The sequence below is a fragment of the Pseudopipra pipra genome, chromosome 11 (genome assembly GCF_036250125.1).
Source record: "Pseudopipra pipra isolate bDixPip1 chromosome 11, bDixPip1.hap1, whole genome shotgun sequence".
Classification (NCBI taxonomy): domain Eukaryota; kingdom Metazoa; phylum Chordata; class Aves; order Passeriformes; family Pipridae; genus Pseudopipra; species Pseudopipra pipra.
This window is the reverse complement of record NC_087559.1, coordinates 192,254-218,591: the sequence shown is the minus strand read 5'-3', so window position 1 is coordinate 218,591 and position 26,338 is coordinate 192,254. Positions and strand designations below refer to the sequence as shown.

The 26,338-nt window shown below is 42.6% G+C and overlaps 1 protein-coding gene across 3 annotated transcripts in view; it reads right to left on the bottom strand.

The window, feature by feature from the left end:
- Nucleotides 1–19,584, bottom strand: part of FGD5 (FYVE, RhoGEF and PH domain containing 5) — an 80,320-nt gene extending 60,736 nt beyond the window's left edge. For 2 of the 3 annotated variants that reach the window (XM_064667027.1, XM_064667028.1), the window contains exons 1-2: nt 19,375–19,584; nt 8,665–11,602 (exon numbers count right to left, since the gene is read on the bottom strand). In XM_064667027.1, the coding sequence (XP_064523097.1) occupies nt 8,665–11,602; nt 19,375–19,387 (2,951 nt within the window). In that variant the 5' untranslated portion in view covers nt 19,388–19,584. The remainder of the gene's footprint in view (nt 1–8,664; nt 11,603–19,374) is intronic. The other variant, XM_064667029.1, reaches the window with a different exon arrangement.
- Nucleotides 19,585–26,338: the final 6,754 nt, after the last annotated feature.

Here is a 26,338-nt window from a genome sequence, read left to right as displayed (position 1 = left end):
AAATCTTTAAGGCAGTTTTTACATTAACCCCCCCTTTGGGTCCTGTAAAAGAATTCTTCTAGGATAATTAAAAATGTGCTGTACATTATAAATCACTTTGCTGGGTGGCATATCAAACCATAAACTATGAGATTAGCTTTGCATTTAAAATGCAATAGCATTCTGTTGCTTTTGTTACAAATCTAATCTAGAGATATACCCCATGTCATTGAGCAGTGGATTCTGGAAAGGCTGCAGAATTCTAATGTGCAATCTCTCATTCAATAAATCTTCTCAGTAAGGCTCGGGGTGGGGGTGGGAGAGGAGAAAGGCGTGCAAAGAACACTCATTGACAGTAAAAGGCCCGACCATTTCAAACAGGCTGCATCTTGCCAATGTGCAATCTCATCACCCTGCAGCATATGCTTTTTTTTCTGCATGGTGCTAGGAATGCTTAAATCACACCAATATCACTTCTGTGCCCTATAAACATCATCCAGGGCAAATCTGCAATACACAGCAGACTCTCTCCTCTTGTGTAACCCCACTGAAATGTATTTCTGAAGTCTACCCAGGTATATGAGCCTTTGGGAAGTGAAGATAGCCATGTGTACACATTCCTCCTTCTCTGCACCGTAATTTGATCAGAAAAGTAGCCATCAGAATGGAGTCGAGCTGCTAATAAAGCCAACATCTGCTGAGGTCTTGGGACAATTTCCTGGGAGGTATATGGGACTGTGATTCCTCGTAAACAAAGACAAAGGGTAAACAAAGGGTTAGATTCAACATGTTGTGTCTGAAGAGAGGCAGCCCTCTGAGGCTGTGCTGGGACATAGCTGCTGTGTGTGCAGGATGGTGAGGTGCAATACAAAGCTGCATTGGGGGAGCACATTGACTTCCTCACTACCTACACTGTATCCCCACACTTGCCTCCCCAGCAGGAACCAGGACAGACAGCTCCATGGATATGAGGGAACAGGAAAGCGGTCATGGAGCTGCTGTAAGATTGATACCTGAATGTGGGCAATGTATTAAAATCTCTCCTTCTTTGGTATTAATATGATATTCCTGATACTGTTCAGAGGCACTTCTTAAAGGTGCTTGTTAGAAAAACTCTGCCATCCAAGACAGCATTTAATAGCTGTCTTTCCATCTCTAATGCCTGACAACGCAAGGTGAAGCACTGCCCAGCCCTGAGCAGCAAGGGCTCCCTGTCTCTGAGCAGCTGGAAGTCCTGCATTAACCACTATCACCTCCTTAATCCCTGTGGCAATTCAGACAGTACTCAAGTAAACAGAAAGAAAGACACAACTCATGACAGAGCTGGCTGTGGCTGTTGTCAGGAATTTCAGTAGGCTATGCACAGCTCTAAGTCAGGATATAGTACTGGGATCCTTTACTCTCCAAGAATTTACAAAACTTTCTTTCAGGTTTATGCTACAAAATGCAGTAATAGGTGAAAGCTGATGACATATTATTTTTCCATCATGTTCACCAGATCACAAGTGAGAATGCCTCTTTCCCTTGTGTCTAAGCTCAGTCCCTGATCCTCCTTCCCTCTGTTACAGCATTTTTACGAGGCTTCCTTCCATCTACAAGATCTAGAGCGCAGCACATGTTCCACGTCTACCTAAACTATGTATAGATTTATATATGTGTAATTGCTTTTTAAAAAATTGTTCCTTTAAAAACCTCTCATAATGCTTATGCTAACCATATTTCTCCTACACTTAATGACTGTCAGCAAAATTCCATACAATTGACCCATACAGGTCTCTAAGGGACCTGAGCCCTATTAGTAGACCTCTTCTGTGCTACCTCCATAATTAACATTAACATATCACCAGCCCTGGGAAGTGCTTGACCTAAAAAACAAAATTCTGTGTCTTGTAAAGCTTCTCATCAATGCTATGGGTGTATGCTAGCTTAGTGTAGGCACAGAGCAGGGATTTAAGGGGCAGAGAGAACTATGAACTGAGTGGAATCAACATCTAGGATTTTGGACCCACTCTACCAGCTCCTTTGCCTCCATAGAGAGCCTGGGCACTGTAGAACTGCTGCAGGAATCAGGCATCAGGAAGCAACAAGCCCTACACAGACAACACGTGACAGCCTCAGAGTACTCCTGGGGAACTTCTGATTTGCAACAGAGATGATACATGGGATCAGTAAATGCACAGATTTAAGGACCACTCCTTCCCTGGGGCTGTGAGTTCAGTGAAAACAGTGACACTGACGTGCAGCTACAATTGCTGTCTTGGAAAGGCTTTTTGTTCCCTTTCCCCAGTGACCTCCCCAAAAGCTCAGCTGTCTGCTGGGATCTGCAGCATTAATAACCTCGGAATGGCACAGAAAACACAGCTTGCAGCAAGAATTACTTGGGAAAGCAGCACGGGCAGCTGAAAAGAACACATCTACCTGCTTTCTCACTGAAGACACTGAAAAGTCCTTATTGGTCAATGACCTTTGGTCCAATCACTCCATTCTTGCCCTTTGCATTAACTTAAATCAGGTCTCAAACTGGGACTTCCCTTCCAAATGCAATGTAAACCCCAACAGATAGAGTAAGGGGAAGATGTTTTTGCATTTGGCAAAATGCATTCACTGAAACCTGTCAAAGAGGTTGATTTGTGCTCCAGGGAGTCGCACACAATGTTCCTGATCAAACCACAGGTAAAATCTCCACTCCAGCATCAGCTCCACTGACTGTCTAAAATTGAAGTGTCTGTGGAAGAATGAGCAGCTGGAGGGCCAAGCTCAGCTACTCCTAACTGCACTTAATATAGCAGGGAATTAGCATCTCCACGTTAGTGACAGTAACCTTTCAAACAGACCGTGTTTTGCATTTAAGGACTTTTGACACCTACACAGTTCAGTCATAGACACTGGACAGCATGAGGTCTACGATTAATTCTCAGACTGTGTCCTCTTGTACTCTATGCACTTTCTCACCCATTTTTTTATGTGAGCTTTTACAAACACGCCCATCTGTGACTACAGCATGTGTGGCCAGTGATCACTAGAGGAGAGAAAGTTTGGCCTACTTACCCTCTTATTAAAGGGTACAAGTTTTTAAAGGAAAATAATGGTAATGAAAAAAAGTGGTTTCTGCTTACAAGCAATAGAGCTTCTCAGGGTCAGACTCTAATCTCAACCATCTTCTGTAAGATCTTTTTAAGTTTTTGTTGATTGTCTGATGAATATTTGAATGTAAGGGATCTCTAACCAACTGGAAAGAGACTTCCTAAATCCTTCTAATATCCTTTACAGAAACATTTCCAGCTCTCTCATACTCTTCAAATGAGTTTGTGTGAATTTAAGTAGCAGTAAAACAGACCACCATTTTAGAAACAGTTCTGGTTTCTCTTCTAATAGGAGAATAGAGGGAAAATAGAGTTGGTTTGTGAATCACATTTATAGCTACATTTTCTTGAATGACAGATTGAACATGTGAGCCACAACCTTACAAAATACTTATCTACAGAATTTTTGGCAATGAGGAAAGCATACAAAGGCTATGATCTGTGGCCACTCTTACAGGCCTCAGTTATATCATGCTTGGGTAACTCAGTGTTTGGGTATTATCTGACCTACTTTATAAGTTAAATTGTTTCAAATGTCTTTGATAATTGAAAGAAAAAGAAAATGGAGGAGAGTAGGAAGAAGATATTGATGAAGAAAATCTCATTTATTCAGCCAATTAAAAGAAATGAAGAGGTGGCATCTTTAGCTTCCCCCGCACTGTAATGAATGCAGATGTGTGCAGGTCTAATTCAGCTCACTCTGCTGAACTTCCCAGAACAGTCCTGAGCATTTTCTTCTGCCTTTGTATACATCAGACGGTCAAGTTGTGCCTCTCTGCTCTGAGATTAAGTGACAGCCTTGTAGGTTAATTAGCACCTTAGTGCAGCAAGTACTTATCTGATTTTTAAACATATTAGAAATACAGCTGAATTCTGCATCTGCCTTTGATAAACAGCTAGTGGATTCTTTCAGTAATTGACACACTGCCTCTTTGACAAACCTGGCAATATTGCTGGGTTTTCTAAGAACCTTCTTTTTATTTGTAAACTTACTGGTCTTTTCTGTGAATTTCTGTGAATTTCCTTGAGGTTATATAAATTTCATTGATTCACAATTACAACAAAATAAATATAATTTTCATGTGTATTTGTTTTACTGTGATAAATATGACAACGGTGAGTGTCCTTTCTTGGTCACTGCTATTTTCATGTATGAGCTATTTATACTGAAGCTTCCATTACTTAATTATCTCTAGACTTTCACCTTCTCCTTCACACACTGTGCTTAGTACCACATTGTGCCTCTCTAAGAGTTGATGATTTAATCTTATATAGCATTCATGTTTCTCATTTGAAGGAGGAGAAAGAGCGAGGAATATGACATCTTGATTTCACTGGTTAAAAACGTGCTATTTGGAGGACAGTCACTCTAATGGTTTAAATTTCACCTTAAGGACATATGAATGTCTAAGTAGCGTGCTATTCAGACCATTTATAGACAGAGAAATCATGTTTTAAGATGTCTATTATGCTCAGCTTTTATTAGGCTGTTTTTTGTGTGTCCTACAGAAGGGTAGGGAACAGGCAGTCATACAGACTGTCCCAGGCTGCTCATCAGTGACTGATGACCTGCAGGGAGCAGAGAAGATATAACCACTTTAAATGCCATAATTTGAACAGAGGTTGATAAATCCAGTGGTGACGCAAGGGGACAGCTTGCTTCATTGTAGGGGGAACAAACTGCTCATCCACTGGATTTTTCTCCTTTTACAGGAGGGAGATTTGCGTCCCTTATGACCCACCAACCATACACAGCAGTTCTCCCTCTGTCTAATATGATCAGCTTTCTTGATAATACTAAGGCCGAGAAGCATCAGATAGATGACATATATCTTGAAAAGCTGTGGAAAGTTGGGAGTCTTGGGAGTAATTTACAGGCATGAGACTGCAATTCTAGAGATCTATTAGATACTACATAAGCCTTGGTGTAATTGCACAGAGCACTGGAATCCTCACACTGGCCCCGAAGAATTCACTTGCGAGTCAAAGTCTGAGCAAGTCCTGCTGCTGGTGAAGTACAATGATCAGACCGAGGGTCTTCTAGTATGTATCAGTGACCATTTTATGTAGAAGGATATAGGAATGTAGAGGTAACAGCAGCATGGGCTTTTGCCTTATTTTTTATGAATACTCAACATCACAGTGGGATTAGCTGCAGACCTGCAGGAATACTCCTTTTATTCCTCTCTTCTACCTATCTTCTTTCTTCTCTGGATTTTGAGCATCTTAGCAGAAAGAAGGATTGAGACTTAGCAAACCTGTTAAATCCAAATAACGGACTGTAAGTAGAAAGCAAAAAGGTGGAATGAAATTCTGAAAATGCCCAACTGATGCCACCTTCCTAACCTTATCTAAACAGTGATGAAAGACTCCCCTCGTCTCTCCTAGACTATGAAATGAGTGTTTGAGGTATCTCTTTCCCATCACTCTCATGCTTATCATGCTGCCATATACACAGGTGATGCTTTGAAGGTCAAGCTACTTAGTGAAGCTATTCTCTAAGACATAAGCAAAATACTTTAACTGACTTTCATCTGATGAGAAGTCTAGCCAGTAACCGTGGTGAAATTGCTCTGAGCTGTTGAGGGTCAAAGCAATGCTGTAAATTACAGTGTATTGTCTCAGAGTGGGGCACAACTGTCTTTTCTTTCAGGCTGAACAATTGGGTTGTGTTGCTTTGCACTTTGTAGCACAAATCTTCAGAGAAAAGGAGTTAGAAAGTGGTTTTTCAAAAACCAGTGAATTTTTAGGGTTGGAAGGGACCTCTGAAGATCATCTAGTCCAACCCTCCCCCTGCCAAGGCAGGGTCACCTAGAGCAGGTTACACAGGAAGATGAAAATTGAGTCTGATTCACGCTATGTGGACTGGGGAAAGATCAGGAGAATTTTGTCCAATTCCACATAAGATGCATTATTTCTATACTGTACAGAAGGCTAATGATGATCTATATTATTAGACACCTGAATTAGAGTTTAATTATTAATACCCGATAACTAGATTTTGGGGATATACAATTACTGCTCTTCGGGGGCAGTATTCCCAGTTCTATTCTGGCAATAGTAATTCTAAGTTAAGATTTATTTCCAGAACATCTTCCTTACTGGACATTTTTTATAAACTTGATCGCTTCTAATTAGAAATTATTGGTTTGAATCTACTACACGTGGTCTTTCCTTTCAAGCAAGAAAATTAAACCGTGAATCTTCTCATCTGACAGCCCCCCCCCCCCGCTTTTCCCCAGTCACACACAGTAGTGAAGGTTCCTGGATTATTATAATCTTTTATAACACTCTCACATTCTGTTCTCTGAAGTGTAATAAAAGACTTGTACTTGGCCATTCATCAAAAATATAGCACTTCTGTAAAGTATCAGCAGATGCTAAATACAAGTGCTCTGCAGGTGAATGCACCAAAGAGAAGTTCACGGGCTCAAGTCCCATGTATTGCAAGGGTTTAATCCAACACACTTGTACTCTCAAATGGTTGAAATAAGCCTCCGGATATGAGCAGGCTGGAGTTCAAAGTAATTTTTATCCCTGTGTGGTTGTGGTAGAGCTATGTTTGATAGGTATTCCTAACAGAAATCTTAAACCCATGGCGAGGTATTTTAGGAAGAACTGCTTTAGCAGGAAGTAAAACATCCATGTCCATTACATCATGTATCCGTGTCTAACTAGGTGCATGTGCTTGTATGATTTGTGTTGCTTTACATTTAGACCACACCCTGTTTCTTCAAGTATATTACGCCACTGGATGTGTATTAGCCATTTACATTTCATCAAAACTTTTCTGGCATGTCTTTGTCCAAAACATGCTGACAAATACAGTAAATAAGAGCTATCGCAGCAGCAATTATGTCTGCCTGGTGCTCTTCCCCTCCACCCCGGTTATCTTGATAAAGGGGTTGTACAGGAGCCTAACCTTCAATTCACCCCCAACAACCACAAAAACTGCATGCACAACTAGCAGCAGACTGAAGAATTATGTTCATGCCTTGACCTTGAGACTTCCTGAACCAGTTTGGATTGGCTCTCCCTTCGAAACTACAGGCTTCCACAGGAAGTTCATAAATGGGCCCAAGTCACAGCAATTGACGTAGTTCTAATATTTTTAACTTGGTTCTTCAAGAACTGCCTAAAATGGGCGGCGTTTCATGGACACAAAGAACTGGCCAGCTTTTTCAGGAGCAAACGTCAGTGTGCTGGGTGCAATGCAAACCACTGAAAGCAAGTGAGTAATGCAGCTTCTGCTGAGCACAACTCTGGGCATGTGGTGGTGTGTGTTGTGAAGCTGCACTGTACTCCACCATGTCCCAGTGTCAGCATCACTGGGGCTCCCAACACTGCAGGCAGCCAGCATCTCCAAAGAGCTAAACCACAGGCCTGTGTCCAACACTCCGCAGTTTCAGGTGCATCTGGATCCACAGCTCAAGCCTTGATGCAATCTCTTTTCCCATGTCTACTCACCATCTCACATCATTCTTATCTTAGAAATGGTTTGCAAGACTCATTCACAGGTGTTAAAGAAAAGTTCTTTTACTCCCCGAGTTTGAAATACCCTAAGAGGGGTGTGTGAAATGCCCATGGTTTGTTCCGTTCACAGTGACAATGAAGACAACCAGAAAAAATAAGCATTGCAAAGAAACACAAGTATTAAATCTTTGGGAGAACAATGGATGGAAATGGACATGAAAACCTTGCTTTAATATTTTTATGTTTTTCACACAGCTCTAGCAAAATGCATTAAAGACGTTCCTTTTCATTCATTGGCTTTGCACCTTGTTTTTCTTATTACCTGTTGAACATGAACTTAACAAAAACCACTCTTCTTATTTACATCTCTGCATTCCACCGATCGAATGCTATAATCTGACAACAGATTCAAATTCAAAGGTGTTGAGTGTATGTAAATATGAAAAAAAAAAAATTTGTGTTTGCAAATAACCTAATGGAATGGGGTGAAACATTGTTATTAATGTAAGCAGTGCATATGATTTCAGACAGCACTGTTTAATTCATTTATAAATCAGCAGCTCTGTCAAAGGGCCATGACAGCCTTTAAAGCGACTTCTAAAATGAATTGTCTTGTCTGATTAGTTCATGATTTGGGATTTTCTGGTCTATACTTCACTGATGTACTTTGAAACATACATTATGTACATACTGTTGTTTTGACAAATTGACAGGAATGAAAAAATGAAGTAGGACCCCTTCCAGCAATCAGGCTCTCCTTTCATTCAGGCAAGAAGTCAGAAACCGTTCTTACTGAAGAACAAGGCAAACTCTCTCTGCTCCCCCCTCCCACCCACAAAAATTAGATCAACTGGATAAACCAAATATTTTTGAATGCTCTTTGGTTTCTGTCTGCAAATCATAGGACCCAGATCCGGTATTCATTTACAAGGTAAAGAGTTAATTTGGTGTCTTTTTTTTTTTCCACTGATAAAGGCTTATCTTGTATTCTTCCAATCTTTCCTGTAAGCCTTTCCTGAGAGGAGGTATAAGTAAACCAACATGGAGGATCTGCCTACTATACCTAGCAGGGGATGCCTTGCCTTTTGACCAAGGCTAGCAGGTCTTACATAATAATTTATTACAGTACCTTTCTGTTTCCTGGTCTGTGGTTTGCTGCTTGTTCTCAAAGCCAGTGAAGCTGCTCATATCCACATACCCGTCATTCTCATTAGCAGCAGATAATGCCCTGCTGGGATCTTCAAAAAACTCAGTGAAAGTTCCTGCTCTGGTGGATCTTCGAGGAGGAATTTGTATGTTTTCATAGTCAGAGCTCATAGCAGGAATGTTCTCATAGTCAGACGTGTCAGCATTGGGAAAAGAAATAGACCTAGGTTTCGTTAATGGGAGTGGCATGAAAGGAGGTCTGGACCGGTCCTCGAAGGACTCCACCCTTGACACACTCCTGCTGAAGGACTTGGGCGTTCCTTTTCTTTTACCATCCTTATAGAAGAGAACAGCAGAGGGAGATTCAGATGCACGGAGCTTCCCCACATGTGATTTTAGTTGAGGTGAGCTACTGAGGCTCCTCCTGTCTAGCTCCATCAGCCTTGGAGGCCCATGATAGCTGGACTCTGATGAGGACCTTGAAGAAGAAACATTAACATCTACATGGACTTTATTTTCAGTTTTCTTTTTGAATTTTAGAGTGAGGAACCTCTTAAAAGAAGATTTCTTCTTCTTGGAATACTTATCAGGTGAGTCACTTTCTATCAAAAGTGAAGGGGAACTTTTAGTTATTGGCTTTTTGGTGATGTAGGCAAGTTCAAAAGGAGGTGGTATATCAACAACTGAGGATGGCGTAGATATGCTACATGATGAAAGATGATTTCGCTGAGAAAAACTACCTGAGGAACCATTGACACAAGGCAAAGACAAGTTATCTTCTGTCCTTTTTATTCTAACATCATCCAGTATGCAGCCATCACTTTCTCTGTAAACAGCAATAGGCATCTCTCTCCCTTCAACAGAATAAGATCGAGGATATAAAATGAAACGTCTTGACTTCGTTGGTAATGCCCTGTTGGCTTCCATTGCTTTTCCTTCCAGTGAAAATAAATTAATGCTCAAATCTTCTGTCCCAGAGCCATTGCGGGAAGATGGTAAATCAGTTTCAGGTCCAGTTTCTTCCAGAACAGTTTCTGGGACATAGCCTGGCATTTTCCCAGATAGCGAGCGTGTTCTAGTGACAATACTTTTACGATCAGTGGGAGGCAAGTTGTTTTCACCATCCATGCCTAATTCATCCTTTTTACTGTGATCAGCTCCTAAATCAGTCTGCACACCATAAGCAATTTCATTTTCTGCAGGAAGCACATAAGGATCATCTAGGGAATCACCACTAGTTTCTCTTTCCTCTGATTCTTCAGGCACAATGACCACTTTAGGGACTGCTAGATTTTCATGCAAAACATGTTTGGTCCCACATTCTACATTAATTTTGCCATGCTTACAGAAGTCTAACTCTTCCTCAAGTGGGACCTGTTGAGGTGAACTTGGGACACTTTTGCTGAAGCTGTTTGCTTCTACCTCATTGTCTTCGAGTTGCAGTTCATCTGACTTAGACGTTTCCACAGTACTTTCACTATGATCTTCAACAGTCACATTTTCCAGCTCTGGCTCCATCCCTGGACTACAAGGTAGGGTATCAGAGATCACACCATCTTCATGCAGAGAGGTCCACTCTGATTGAAGATGCTCATCTGAATGTTCCATGTGTATTTCCTCACCACATTCATTCTCACAAGGTGCAATTTGACAGCCATCATCCATATTCTCTGCATTCACAGTTTCTTCTTCCCCTTTCCCAGAGTCTTTGCTTGCTTCACAGGCTACCTCTGATGTCTTCTCACCTCTCCTCTCAGTGATCTGGCAGCCACTGCCAGTGTTTCCTGTGTGTGTACTATTGTGCTCATCTGGTTCTGCTTCCTCCTCTTCAGCTGCTGCTTGATGGATGAACTCTCCTAAACCATTTAGGGCACTGGGTTCATCTTCACACAGTTCTAAGCCAGGAGCTGTTTCTTCATCAGCCTCATCAGGCAGCATGTCAGGGCTTGCACAGTCATCATTTTCTAATTCCCCTTCCGCATTCAAATCAAGCTCTGCATGTGCACTGTGGTCATCATCATGTGCTAGACACCCATCTGCTTTTTCTAAAACCTCAGGCAGTTGTTCCTCCTCCTGCCCTGCCTTCTCACTATGTGGGATTGATTCATCTGCAGGCAGTGGAATTACAATGGTATTTTTACAGGTATCACCTATTAGTTCCTCATCTCTATTGAAAATGTTATCAGTTTCAGTCTTACAATCACTATTGTTCTTGACCAGTTTCAGGTTGTAAAAAGTTTCCCGCTTGTTTTTTGTTTCAATACAATCACCTACAACATCCTCATCTACATTCTTGGAAGCATCATTATCCCTATCCGGGGCATCCGAGGACTCCTCACAAAGTCCTTTGGACTGGTCACAGTCTCTGGTTGACTCTTCAGAGTCTGGTTCCATTGGTTCAGCAATGTCTGAAGAGTTATGGTGCTCATCTTCGATGACTTCTCGATTACTGGTATTCTCCTCATTAGCAAGGCTATCCTCTTCCTTCTCTACCTCTTCTGGAGTTTCTGAGACTTCATCTTCCACAGAGGAATCTAGGTTCCTGTCATGTTCATGTTCCAAATTATTACAGTCTTTGCTGGTCAGCCGAGCTTCAGGAACTACAATGTATTCATTATCTGCCTCAGATTCTAGGCAATCAGCACTGCACTGGTTTTCTTCATACAGCTCTCCATCAAGACATATCAGTCTCCCATTTGGGCATTTATTTAAGTTATTGTTGGTAGAAACACTGGATTTGCCCTCAGTGTCAGTTGAGAATTTTGGCTTGGGAGCAATAGGTGGTTTGGGACCCCTAGACACAGAGTTCGGGTTATGAAGAATATCAGCCCTAGGCAGTGAAGGAGAAAATTTGGAGACAGCTACTGGAGAAAGCTGACCGATAATCTTTGGTTTCGGTGCTAGTGGTGGTTTTGTGATTTCTGGAGAAAAGAGAAAAAAGTCATGTTAGTCATCTTGGTTTTTATTAAAGCCAGCAGAATATATCCTGCAGTAGACTTTATCTATAATCAATGACTTCTAATGCAGAAGGAGTCCAGCCAATAATATAGGCTCAGCTCTGAAAAGAGAAGTGAAGGAGCAAAGCATGTGAAGTGCCCTTCCACACAGCACTGCAGCTATATTCCAAGGAACACAATTTAAGGTCAAAACTGAACTGAACTAGATGCAGCCCTAGCACACTTGGGGAGAGAAAGATGTGCAGCTGCAGAGCCAAGGATGTATCATACACAGGTGTCCACAGATAGGTAACACCTCCCACACTCAGAAGAGCTAATATTAGAGACATTCTGGTTCTGCCACAGAAATGTTTGACCTATGATTAAATATGAACACTTTGATTCAATGATGCTGAAGTGTTTCACTGCAATGAAAGAAATGCCTTTCAGCCATAGTAGCTGCTCATATAATTCAGAGTAAACACTTTTTAGCAATGATTTTAATTTCAATAGGCAGTTTGCAGAATTTCAGCACTGAACAAAATTAGTTCTACCAACAGATCAAGGCTTAATTCAACCCAACCAAACTGAACTCTTGGTGCCCAGACATGGAGTCTTCCCACCTGCCATTACCATGGTAACAAAATACGGAGTTACGTTTTGTTTATTGAACAACATAATGATAAGGGATAAGGTCGTTTGCTAAAAGCTTGACTAATACTTTACACTGATTATGCTGATGAGCTATAATGCACTGTATGAAATACTTCAACCCAAAATATAAAGAGAGTTACTGGTTTAAACTCAAGTTCAGTTTTCAATGTACAGCTTTTTCAGCCCTTTACTCAAAAGATCCTCCATCCACCTGTAAATCCAGGACCCCTTGCAGGTATAGTCTTCTCTAAACATCAAAATATACTTTAAAAAAGTAAATTATCTTGCAAACTAAGGCCAGCCTTGTACTTCCAGTGGTAGTGCTGACACACGTGTAGGGGAAATCAAGCAGACTGACAAGCTAGATTGAAGCTAGGTGAATTAAGTCATATATGGCCATTTTACTCACACTACAGTTTGCATGCCACATTCAGCTGTCTTGGTCCTGAAATTAATATTCTTCAGAAACTAAATGAAATGCTAAAAGACTGCATAAATAGGTAACAATAGGGATCCTCCCTTGTGAGATTTTAGATGGGATGAAATATGTAAAGAAGCCAGCATACCAAATGGTTACAGATGGTAATAAATAGAGAGAAGTGGTTTCCTCCTACTTATGTTTCCTAGCCATCAATAGATAATTACATGGTTAATCAATCAGAAATCTCTAATTTTTTTTATGATTTTAATTTACATGTTGTAGTGGAAAATGGAGAGCTCTCCATTTTAAGGAAAAGCACAGGACAAACCATTTCACTATGAGAGAGACAGGAACAATTCTTTGTGCAAAATCTTTGTGCCTTACACACAGGAACGAACGGAATAGCATCTCAAAAGACACAATTTTGGACATGGTTCCTATGTGAAATCCTATCATAAATCATGGTATAAGTTTCAGGAACTGTAGCTACTGTGCTGTTGTATTTTGAGTATTTTGGAATGCAGACTTTTGATATGTGGAAGTGCAGACAGTTAGAACTGAGCTGTGCACCGTACTGAGAATAAGGGGATACTGAACACAAACTGCTTAAAAATGATTCTCTGATTGTTCTGATATTTGGTGTCATGGTACTTTTCTTACTGTTATCTTAGTATAATTGCAGTAATTCGTACTGAACTAATACTGGCATATATTTGTTTGATTAGACTCTGGGAGACATAAAAGGCTGTCTCTTCTGATATTCTTTAGCTTGCTGAAATTTCTTCCAGTAGTCAGAAAGAAGCTGACAATTTGGCACCCTGATGTAGTCAGAAAACAGTCTTTCCAGAGCTATGAGACACTAGAGGGATTTCCTCTAAGTTAAAAACTGAACCAGTGATCTCGGCTTAGCCCAGAAGGAATGAAAAGCCTGTCCTAATGAGGGTCCTTATCGCACATACTGTTTAAGAATTACTCTGTATCTGGAGTTTTATACCAATCCAGCATCATGTCTGGGAGGCTTAAAACAACTTGTGGAAAAGAAGGGAGAGAGAACTGCGTATTCACCAGTCTGCAGTACTGTGGTGTTTCACAGTATCCGCTGCTGCTTTGAACCGCAGGGCATCTCTCTAGTCACAAATGGGTAACTCATCTCTCCCTCCACAGTATTTTGGAAACATTATGTGCCAAACACTCCACCATTGCTGAAGTATCACCACTGCTTCTTTTGCAGGCAGCAGTTGAAGGCTGCAGAGTACTGAAAACTCTTGCCTGTTAAAAACAGGGAGGGAATAGAAGTGGGTTTAGTATCCTGTAAGCCTGGCTCCCCAGCCAGATCTACCTTTGCATTTTTAAATCAGCTATTGCAATGACTAAACATCCTAAACGAACCTTCTGGTAGTAAAATGCATGACATTTTTATTAAGTAAAACTGAGTCTTTACACCTTTACCACCACAATAAGGCATTTTTACAACTAACTCCAAGGAAGAAACATCACTTTGGATGTCCTATACCCGTTTCTGCAGTGTCTGGCCTTCTATGGAATGTCTATCCAAGAATGGGATATAAATATACCTACTCCATTCCTGAGATGTGACAAGGCTTGAACAGTCTCTACATTCTCATCCTTGTTCTTGTCAGACAGTACCGAAACAGTGAGTAACACGGAAAAGACTGGACTATAGACAATGCCAGATCTCCCAAGCTTTGTCTTATAAACAAATTTGAAATAAAATAATGTCCTGGACATGAGTTTTTCCTTCTGCTACCTTCAGTAAGACTGCTGGTGGAAGAGAACTTATGGTAGAAGACCCTGTCTACAGTATAGTAATAGGCATTGTGTTGTCCTACTCTTACCCACTTGTGCCAGCTACTGGTCACTACTGATTCCTTACACAGTTTTTTTCCTAACTGCTCTGTCTGTTGGTCTTGCCTTTCATGAGGCTCCTTAAATAATTTTCTTTTTTCTTTGGTGGGGATGCGAGGGGGAAGCAGAGGGAGGAGTACAAGTGTTTGTTTAAAAACTAACCCAAACAAAAGAAAGCACAGCTTCTTGCCTTTTATCAGGACAATTCCATTCTGCTTCAGTTTCTGCTTCCTTTGCTGTCTGAGCCACTTGAAAGGTTCTGGCTGTAACTTCTAAATGGACACAAAGCAACACTGCACCATAAGCAATGTGTATGTTCACAAGTAATTGTGCATGTTTATTTTAGGATGTGTTTTAGTTTGGAGGGAGACACACCCACCTTGTGCTTAAAAGGAAACTCTTGGGGAATACGAATTCCTTTAGCCTGCTCCTCCCCTTATTGTTCGGTGCTTCCTTGTACTGACAAGGACCGCTTCCTCTCCTTACCCACCTTCCTTCAGGCAATGCTGCATGGTTCCATTCCTGCCCCGGTCCATATGAAACTACATTACAGTACTCTCCTTCCGTCTGAGTTTCTAAGCAGCAAACAGTAGCCTAGCAGCTCTCCTGGACTAGCAATCAACCCATATAGCCTTCACTCTTCAAGTGTTCCTTTGAAACAATAAACATTTTGTAGTGGGCTATTGCCTGAAACACTGCAACTAAACACTTTCAAATGTTTTCCAGATTTAGGAATTAGCCTAGAATTTAATTAAGGCTTATAAGGGACCATACCTCCCAACATCACCACCAGGAACTAACTAAAGACTGAGGTTTCACCCTTGCAGGAATATTTGTAGACATGTCCCAGGGTCATGCTCTTTGCTAGTGGCTCAAGATACTTTGCAGATACTGGTTCCAGCCTTGGCTGGTGCTGCAATCCAGTTCAGGCATCTCTTCAAATGCTGAAAGTAGCTTCTGATCAATGAACTTTTGTGGACCTGTGTTTTCTTCATGCCTTTGGCATTAATTCAACTCAGACATATGTTAAAATGGGATTCACACTGAGGAGACACACACAATGCATTGTTCAGGGATCTGCAGAGCTTTTGGATGGAAGCAACAATGCAGGTGGAGGGACCATACTGCAACAGTGGGATGGGACTGCACCAAACCCAGAATCCCAGTGGAAACCAGCGCACACAAGTCCTGTCTGTCACTGCTTCTGCCTATGAAGAAGGAATTGAAATCCACAGAGAGAAAGTGTCTGAGAAACAGGAGGCAGAGGGAGAATATCCAGACAAGGGTATCAGAAAGTCCTGTTCAGCTCTGATCAGGAGCTGTATAATTTCACATAGCTATATCAGAATTAGAGGAAATTCTGTACTTGTCTAATACATGGGTTTATCTTTTGACTATGGTGCTTCCTCCTTAGAGAAGAAATTGTTCTGAGAGAATGCTGGTACAGAGCTTCCTCTCAAAAGAATACCTGGAGCTTCACTGTAAGTGAAACAGACAGCAGATGAAGAGCTGGGTTTGGACCTGGCCAGAACATGAGCCCCAACCACTACAGTAATGCTGCCTGGAATGTAAGGCAAGTCGAGCACAGAGTCTCCTAAAACTCATTTTTTACATTTCCAGTACAGAAAGCTGTAGGTTCCAACATGTAATTAGAACTCTACCAGCTGTCCAAGTCAGACAATGAGGGTGTGTTCAAGCTGCATATGTAGATAAACCAATTTAATGTCATTCTGAATTAAGTACCCAGCATAAACTTTAATATGTTGGAGATTAAGCGGATGAGGTAGCATGATTTACAAGGAAAGTATAATCCCTATGAGGGGGTTCAACTCATAAAACATCAGTGCTGTCACTGAGGATACTCAGGATGTACTGAGACGTCATTAATTGTGCAATATTTGCTGCAGAAGTAGTTCTCTTTGTTTTACAGCATGTAAATGCATCACTTATTTCACACTATTGGAGATAAGTCTGAAATGACAAAAATTACATAAGAAGTGAAAACAGTTGCATGAGTCACTTAAAATGGAAAAGGTATTCAGACTAGGATTTTCAAACAATTAGGAGTGCAAGTCTTCCTTTCAAATGGGACCTCAGTCCAGATTTAGGTATCAGCTCGTAGTTTGACTTGAACGGGTATTAAATACTTGAGTGTTTTCTGAAAACTGGGACTTTAGGCCATTGAAACCTGAGGTCCTGGTCAAAGCCAGCAGGTCTTTGGCTCCTAAATGCCTCATACTTATGAAAATGGTATTTCATCTTCTGCCTAAGTCTGATAGTTTTGAAAAACATCTATCCTCACTTATCAAGATATGTTCTTGTCATCAAAGGTACTCTGTATATAGAAAGAAGGGTCTACTACTGTGACTGTGAAAAACCACATGTACATAGTGACTAAATAATCTTGGTTCTAAACTACTATTTCTTTTTAATGTAACTGTAAGTGATTGTGATGTTACCAATTTGGCTGTTGTGATTTTCACAACTGGAAATTAACACTGCAGCAGACAACTTATATTCACCTGCTGGTTTATATATTGTGTCCTAAGAGCCAAAGAAGACATTGGTTAAAATTCTGTGACAGGTACATATAGCATCTTTTCCTATATCACTTTCAGTAGCAGCTGAAAGAATATACTGCCTGCTTATACCTCTGAACAATCTGGACTCTTACATTTGTATGTTCTTCCTATGGGCAGCATCATTTCAGCACCTGGCAAACAAATCGGTACTTAGAGGCTGGAAGGTCCTATATATGAGGCTGGTCTGGTCTCTTGTCTCTTACCACAGATTTCCTGTGGCCTTGGATGGATTGCTTCATCTTTCTTTTCCTATCAGGTCTGCATCTCTGAGGATAATCCATATCTCTCTGTTTTCTGTCTGTCATTATTTTAACTTCTGTGGGATCATGACTGCCGTCTAAGCCTGCACATATGACTACTTACTGGTGCTATGTATTACTTACTGTAATACAAAGATAGGTAATTTTGGTCCCCAGGTTGTGCTGGTTAATAAATACCCCTCTCCTTCAGATTCAGTAGGAAGTTCTGCTTTGCACTGATGGGAGAGACATTCCTTGCATTGTGTGAACATACAAAACAAAGGCTGAGAAGGGATATGAGCACTCTATAAATACAACCTGGAGGTAAACACCAGAAGAGGAAAAGAACTATTTTTAACAAAAGGACAATGCAATCACAATAATAATTGGTGTTGAACCCGGTCTGGAAACTAGAAGAACTAGCAATGGCAAGAGTTTCTCATTTTGGTGCGAGGAGTAGCAGGAGAGCTACCTGAAAAGTTTTGGGTTGATATAATTGGAGGAATTAATAAAAGTAGTATGACCTTGTGTTCTGTAACAACGGGTACTGCTTTTGGTAATGAAGGTAGTCATCCAACATTCTTGAAAATAAAAACTGCTAATAAGTCTTTACAAATACATCTGATATTTCTTACACTGCACTTCCACTGACAACAGGAGCAGATTAATCTGGGTTTAAATAATGCAGAGACAAAGAAAGAGAGCTAGAAGCATCATGGCTAAAGCAATTTTTGTCTGGCTTACTTAATTTTCAAATGACTTGGTCTCCTGGGAGGTACAGAGTCCAGTCCAGACCAGTATCAGAAAACAGAATGCAAGTATCAGCACATTGTAGAAAATTGTCTCACTTCCCCACTCCAAGAGAAAAGACTTCAAAACTCAGAGGAGTGGTATGACACACTGATACAACGGCAGAGGGCTGGGTTTGACCCAAAAGAGCTTTTCCAATCCTATGTTCCTGTGCTTTGGCAAACAATGATTCACAATTTCCCAACACCTGACAGTTGTAGGGCAAGGTATCTAGCAGTGAAATCTCTGGGCTTCAGAACGTACCCATGCAAGTGAGATGCCCAGCAACATTCATGTTCTGGAACAAGGAAACACAATGAAAAAATTTACAGCTAAGACAAAGGGTCTATTGCTCTTCCTTTTCCATACTAGATGCAGAATTAAATTTTTCTAAATAACTCCAGAACTAGCCATAATTGTTTCCTGGATTGTTATGTTTTTCACACTCATGCCTGGCCCCTGAAAATGAAAAAGTGTTGGTGAAAAGTTTAAAATTTGCCCCAGTTTTCTAGTGGCTTTTTTGAACGTTTTAACTTTTGAATGTCTTGTTCCCTTCTCATCCTGTTTCTTTCACCTTCCCAGTTTACATCAAGGAAAAGTTCTGGGAAGTTAACAGAAGAAAGGAGGAAGGGTTTGGGTTTGCCTTGGAAAGAAAATTCTGCAAAAAACATTACCTCCCCCAAAACCAGACTTTAGGAAAGAAAGTCACAGCAAAATCCCTAGGGACTTCGTGAAGGCTTAAGTGTGTCCGAGGGAGTAGCGGGTGCACAGCCCCGTCCCTCAGCATCCGCAGCCCTCCCGCTCTGCCAGTCCGGTTATGTCCGGAACCCCTCGCCTCGCCCGCGCTTGCTGCTTGACCCCGTCCCGTCGGGACAAGTAATGGGGCACGCACAGCCCCAGGGAGCCAGCGAGCACCTGGCAGGTCGGGTGGAAACGGAGGGCCGAGGGTGCCCGGAGGAGAGGTGCCAGCTCCGGCGGGACTGCCCGGGAGCTGCCGGCCCCGAAGGAGGGAAGCCGGGACGGAGAGGGATGCGACCCCCGGAGCAGCAGCGCCCGGGCGGGCGGTGCCATCCCGGCGGCAGGGTGTACCAGCCCGAAGGAAGGGGGGTGCCGGTATCGGAGGAAGGAAGCCCGCCAGGCGTCTGCCGGCCTCGAGGAAAAGATGTCCGGAGGCGAAGAGCCTTCCCGGCGGGCCCGCGCACTTACCGGCGTTGTTCATCTTCCACCCCAACTTCGCTCGCCGGCTGCCCCGGGCGCTCAGCGCATGGTCCCGAGGGGCCGCCGCCCTCGCCCCTCGCGGGCGCGCCCGGCCCTCCAGCCCGTGCGGGGCACGGGAGCGCAGCGGGGCGGCCGGACGCGGGCGGCGGTGCCGGCGGGGGCGGTCAGCGCCGCGCGCCTCCGCCCTGCCCCGCGCGCGGCCCGTCGGGGGGCGGTGGCGGCGCCGGGGCCCCGCACGGCCGGCGGCGCGCAGGGCCGGACCGGGCGGGGCAGGGCCGGGCGGGGCCGGGCCGGCTCCGTGCAGGCAGCCCCCGCTGCGCGGCGAGCCCGGGAGCCCCCGCGGGGAGCAGGTGAATGGACCCGGCGCGGCGCAGCGGGGTCCTTCGTTCCCCCTTTCGCATGTCCCGCTTTCGTGTTCCCCACACCCTTTCCACCCCCCCATTCGTCTCTCTTTGCCCCCTCCTTGGTCCCTCTCTCTCCATCCCCACTCCCGCTTTCTCCCCTCCCTCCATATCACCTCCATCCCCCTCTTCCCCCTTCCATCCTTTCCCCCCCTTCATTCTTTTCCTCCTGCCCATCCTTCCTTTCTCTCCCCCCCTCCATCCATCCTTTCTCATTCATTCATTCATTCGTTCATTCATAGATTCATTCATTCATTCACATGCACCCCCCCGCTCCGTTCCCCTGTGGGACACGACCGCCCCAGCCTAGGAACCTCCAGCGAACGAAGCTCGGAGAAGCCCCCGCCCCGCCCCGTCCCGCCCCGGGCGTTTTTCCCTAACCGGGAGCATCCCTGCGGAGCCGACAGCACCTGCTGCTGGAAGCGGGATCTGAGTGCAGGGGAGCAAGGCACAGTCCCTCGCATACAAACCACGCTTGCTCAGAGCAGTTTCAGACAGCTGCAAACTGCTGTCTTTTCCCCCTCTCCCACAAACCAGCTCCTGGCTCAATCAAATTAACGCGGGCACCCAGTTTTGGGGCTGGTAGCAGCATTAACGCCCAGACAAAGTTAATCACCCCCTTCCTCTCAATGGAGACATAATATAGCTCAGTGGGGCTGGTCTTGCTCACGCAAGGAAGCACAACTTTACAAATTTCCCTCCCCTGCTAAAGAAATCCCAGGAGCGCTGAGCTGACCTCAAGGTTCGCTTCCCTAGTCGGGGAGGGGCCATTCCTTCCCGGTGCAGGACGGTTGTTTGCAGCAACCCCAGAGTCCTGCGGGCCAGCAGGCTGGGGATGGGGAGAAACAGCGCATTGTACCTGCCCAGCGTCCTGCCCTGGGTGTGTGTGAAGCAGTCAGGTCCTGCTTTGACATTTTGAATCCCCCAGGAATCACGATAACTGCTAACACCATCCACAGCAACTTCATTTTAAATGCTGTTAGTTCTGCTTTTGCAAAGGGCCTAATTAATAACTAACATCATCCTGCTGGCAGGTGCTCCGTAGTATAGGCAAAGCTCTTTTTCCTGACCTTTCAATGCTGTCTCACTGTGACTGATGGGATACAGGGTGCCTTGCACTGTAGTGCATAGACCTTTGAAGAGAGAAAGCAATCAGTGAGAGAAATGGAATTAAATCCTTCTTTCTGTGAGCTTGAGTCTCTCCCACTGAGGCTGGTATCCCGGAATGCTGAGTTCTGGTTCTCTTAGAGGACCCTGGTTGTATCACTACACCTCTAAGCAAGCACTTGCAATCCTGTCTGTTTTCGGAGATGACTAAATTCACAGTAGCAGCTCTTTCATTACTACTCTGACTGATATAAATGGGGAGATGGAAAGGCCTATATATTCCCTCATAGCATAATGTGTCTGGGTCTGTACCCTGGTTCAGGGGATGAAATGGGTTTCCCTGGTCCACCTATGACCAGCAGTCATCTAGCCTTCTCCCATCTTCTTGTATGGGTCCCTGATTTGTTCTTGCCACCTCTAGCCCCGATGGCTGTGTCAAGTGTCACAAATAATACATCAATAGAAAGCATCATCTGAAGTAGCTTCAGAAATACAGACTTCAGGTCTTGCAAAGGATGGAAAAAGTTTGTGGGACACAGTGGAAAAGAAAGCACAATTTAAAAAAATCAACCCCAGGACAAGAGATTTGGAAAAATATTCCTTAAATATGTTTTCCAGGAGAATAACTTTTTGGTTAAACAGCTACAAAAAACTAATGTAATAGCAGAAGGGACAGCAGAAAGGAAAGAAACATGTTTTCATAGAAGAATTGAGAATGTTGGCTGCAGAATTTGGGGGAATTTCCTAATAAACTGAAAAACATAGTCTAGGTTACAAAGTTTTCCCATACCTAGATACGTAATGGAAAAATGTTGGTTTGAAATGTTACTAGCAAAACAAAGCATTTGTAAAAGAGATTCTGGAAATAGACCAGGTGGTCTTGTAATTGCTCTACTATTTCTACAGGACACTTCACTCAAAATCCTTTTTGGTCTGCTGTAGGGCAAAGAACTATGCTACTTCTTAGGTTTTGGTCCAAAGAATTGATTTTTCATGTGAAAAGATTCATGGAGCAAAGAATGACTTTTCTCTTTCACTTTTTTCTGCTGAGCACTCCAGCAGAACCCTGTACTTAATGACAAGGGGAAAACTCCTGCTCCTAGCATTATGCCAGTAGCTCAGAGCCTGGCAGAAGGGCGGGCATTGCCCATGATAATTTTGTGACCTAGCTCTGGAAAGGGTGAGCGCTTCTCACAAGTTCCTGGCTGCCTGCACTCAAATCTGCTTCCTGCTGCAAAGGGCAGGGTGCCAGGGTACCTTCAGGAGTCACTGACTCCTCTCTTTCATCGGATCTGATTGATTTGAATTTTGAACTGGTCTGTGGTGCTTAAAAATGCAACCCATGCCCTGCTGCGAGATATTGTGCTGTTCATCAAGAAATGTGTTCTTGAGCAACTCAGACTGATTTTAGACTCCAAGGGCTGCTGCATGGGCAATTAGACTACAATTTCAGTGCAATAGGGAAAAAACCCTATATCTGTGCAACAAGAGTACATTTAGTACACAAAAGGCTTATATTGTCTTTATTGTTAGTCTAAAAGACAATTCAGGGTATAATTTCCTGTACTGAAATGATGAAAAGCTGTGAGAATTTTATAACTAAATGCAATAAAAGAACTGCTTGAAATTTGTCTGTTTATCCTCTAATCCTCTTGAAAACTAATGGGGAATGATCTGTATTACTAATGGAAGAATGGGAAAGTGAATGCATGTGGACATGTTCAGGAGATGCTGAAGAGTCAAATCAAATTTTTGCAGCTAAAAGAGGAATCTCCACATTTACAAGCATATACTGCAATTAACGGTTTTGAAGGGTGGAATCCACACCACGTAACACATTCCTTGAAGTAAGCAGAGCTCAGCACTGCTTCCTTGCCCAGGGAGAATCCATGACTTAATTGGCTAGAAGTGAAATCGACACACCTATTTTCTGTACTCAATTATTGCAATAAATTATTATTATTATTGCAATAAATGAAGCATATATTTTTAAAATAATTTCAACTAATTTTTGATAATGAGATTACCTTTAACAAAGGATTTCTTTTAAAACATAATCCAACTATCCATTTAATAAGTTTGATGAATTTAAAACTCAGATGAACATTCTAGGTTTATAGGTCCCCACCCAGCAGATGTGTTAAGTATGTGCTTAAATCTCAGCAAGTGCATAATCTGTTTTAAGTAGGGCTATTCTATATACTTAAGTGCCCTATTAGATCAGAGCTATCTGGCATGTTGGAGTCTTATTTTTTATCATTGTAACATGAGCTAGCACTCTTCTTGCCATTTTAATGAAGCTCTAGAGACCCTATCTATCATAATACACTATCTACACATCCTAATTGTTATTTTTAAGCCTCTTTATGTTATTACATAGAGATGTTTGTCAAGATGAAGTCTGCTTCTTTATAAGCAGTCTTTCAGAACATTTTTCATGATCTTTCACCCTGCTGTCTCTTCTTTAGGGTCTATAGGTTTGTAATTCAGGTTTTGGGGTTTCTTTTTTACTGTTTTGGTGTCAGTAGCCTTCCTAAAAGAAATTTTCTTACATTGAGCTAAAAATACGGGGGGCGGGGAAGATGTTTGCCCTCAAAATGACATTAAGCTAAGCTTCCTACTTCCTAGTAGGTTGAATATTAGAAACCAACCAGTTATAAAGCTTCATATGCATCATGTCTTAGTTGCCTGAGAAATCACCTACTTTCATGGTATTTTGATATTTCCTGGTGCATTCCAGCTGGTAGTATGCCAGCCAAGAAACCACAGGACAGGGAGAAGTGGTTCAACTGCACATCCCTGTTGTTGATCTGCCAAAGACCAAGTGTGTAGGTCTATAGGGAAGCTAACCCCTTATGTTTATCTCTGTAAGGGTGCCTGGGACACCTGAAAGGCTTAATGTATAGAGGACAATTGTTACGATGGCATGGATTAATGCTGATCAGATCTGCTTTACCATTTTTCTACAAAAGCATTTCAATTATTGTGGTAAGCAGGTGCTACATGTCACAAAAAGTGAAATCATTTACTAAAGCAGGATGGGAAAAAGTGAAGATGTGTTAATAACCACATGCATTCCTTGGTATGGGACATAAATTTAAATGTAAAATGTGGGCAGCTGTGATGAACTGAATATGGTAACAGACACCTATGGTAAATACTGGTAGGCAAACACTTTTTAGTAATTTAACTTTGATGTTATGGAATAGCACTGGGAGCAGTTGTAGACTGATGTCATTGCTACCTGGTAACAAACTCCTGTGTCTAAGGAACTTTGTGTATCCTTCAGTGACTGGCATGTCATTTCTCTCACGCTTTCCTGGTTTCTTTTTCTTCCCTGCTCAAAAGCCTGACTTACACCGAGAGGCTCCGAGGCAGAATAGTAGGGTGTTCTGTAAGTGACAGCTTGTCCCTGGCCAAGTGCCCAGGGAGCCACAAGAGCCACTGCTAGAGAGGTGCTGTATTAGAGTTAGAGATGCATTGGCAGGGATGCGTCTTAAGTCTGTAGCGCTGTAGCTCCAAGATCCTCCAGTTTGAAGTTAATGCTCTCTCAAGAGCTGTTGGTACAGAAGGAAGTTGATGGACCATCCCTTGGATGAGATCTCAAGGATTCACCACTAGCGAATACTTCTTTGAAAGAGAGAAGTTCAAACAAATGTTGCCTTGTCTCTTGGGGACTGAGATTAAATCCTTGACCCTCCAGGAGCTCACTGACTAGCTAAAGCAGAAGTGTCCTAAAGTGAAGCCTTGTTCACATCAAAGTTTGACAGCATTATCTGCTCATCTCAGTGCAACTCAGTACAATACTTTCTGTCATATAAAGATAATTTCTTCCTATTTTTGAGCACCAATGTACCTTCTATGATAGACATTTTGCTTGCTGCCTTCACTCTACATTTGCGTTCTTCTTTGCATCAAAACTGATTGTAAAGAACCTGTTGAACATATGTCATAGACTTGGCCCTGATTTTACATCCTCGTCAAAGGCAAGAGAAGCAAAGACAAACACAAAGGGAGTGGAGAGGAAGAGAAGAATAGGGGGGTTATTGCTACAAGATGCTGAATATTCTGTCCCACACCAGCAGTTCGTTACTTTGTAGCCTATCTTTTTTTGCAGCATCTATTTTTTGCAATGAGAGAAGGGATTACAATTATCAGTTATTCATGACTAACTGCAAACATGCTGTCCGTTATCTAGTTAAGAGAGTTCATTGCAAACTGCAGGAAATACTAGATTTTGAAGGATAGTTGATGTGTGCAGAGCCCAGAATGCTGTAGGAGAGGGATGCTAGAAGCATAGTGGAGTCAGTTCCTGGCAGACCAGTCTGTGTTTGTATTCCTTACAAAGTAATACAACTGTGAAATACTCTAAATATATCTTCGACTCTAACTTGATCAAATGAATATTTGATTGTTTCACTTGCCATTTTCCGTAAAGGGCCCCTAGCAAGAGCACCAGTCCTGTCAGGAAGAAGGTTTATGTGTTTCCATTCAGGTTCTTGGGCCATCTAGGTTCCTCTGATGCATCAAATTTATGAGATTTTTACTGCTTAGTTTTATTGTAAGAATATTTGTAGTCAATGGTGCAAAATCAGAGAGACCCCACAGCTGAGTCCTCTCATTGCTCACTGCCATGGAGATTTTCTTCCCTTCTCAATTGCCCAGATGCCTAATTCTCAAGTCCTTGCTCAGTTTTGGCCCGTGTCTTACCCAGGCATGGCTTCGTCTAATGTAACTTGGGCAAGGATGTGTCCAAAAGCACGTTTATCTTTACTCAATGTCATGTGACCATTCTGCACTCCAGAGCACTTGGTGCCTGTATCTGCAAAATATCAATAGAGCTCTACTGGCAACAAACAGAGAAGTAGCTGAAAATACACTTGTATGGATTTGCCTACTGCAGTTACTTGTTTTTCCAGCCTGTCACACCCTCTCAGACACTGTCTGTTACATAAAGCTTGAGAGGAAATAGCATCACAGAGAATGAAATGGTGAGCTGGGAGCTGAAGGATGGCAGACAGGTGTTTCAGACATCACTCAAAATAAACAATTGTAAGTGAGGAACTACATCATTGAGGGTCAAATGTTATGCAGGTGTAAATATGATGTCAGTGAAAGAAAAATTGAGCACCGAGTTAAAAAGGCTGAGACTTAGCTTAAACAAACTCATCAGCAGTTCTAGCCTCACTGGTGCCAGAGCTGGATTTCACTCCTGGAGGTCAGTAAACACACTTGCTAGATTTCATCTGCAGAAGGGGGGAAAAGACCCCACCCAGCTGGAGATATTATGGCTGGTTTCCTGCATTTGATGGGACCTTGCATTTGAGAACCCCAATAAATGAAATGGCAGTGAATCATCAACAAGAGAAAAGGTTATGGAAATGATGGCTACTGCTACCTCTGAGCATTGTTTTGAACCACAACAAGTAATTACACACCTCATT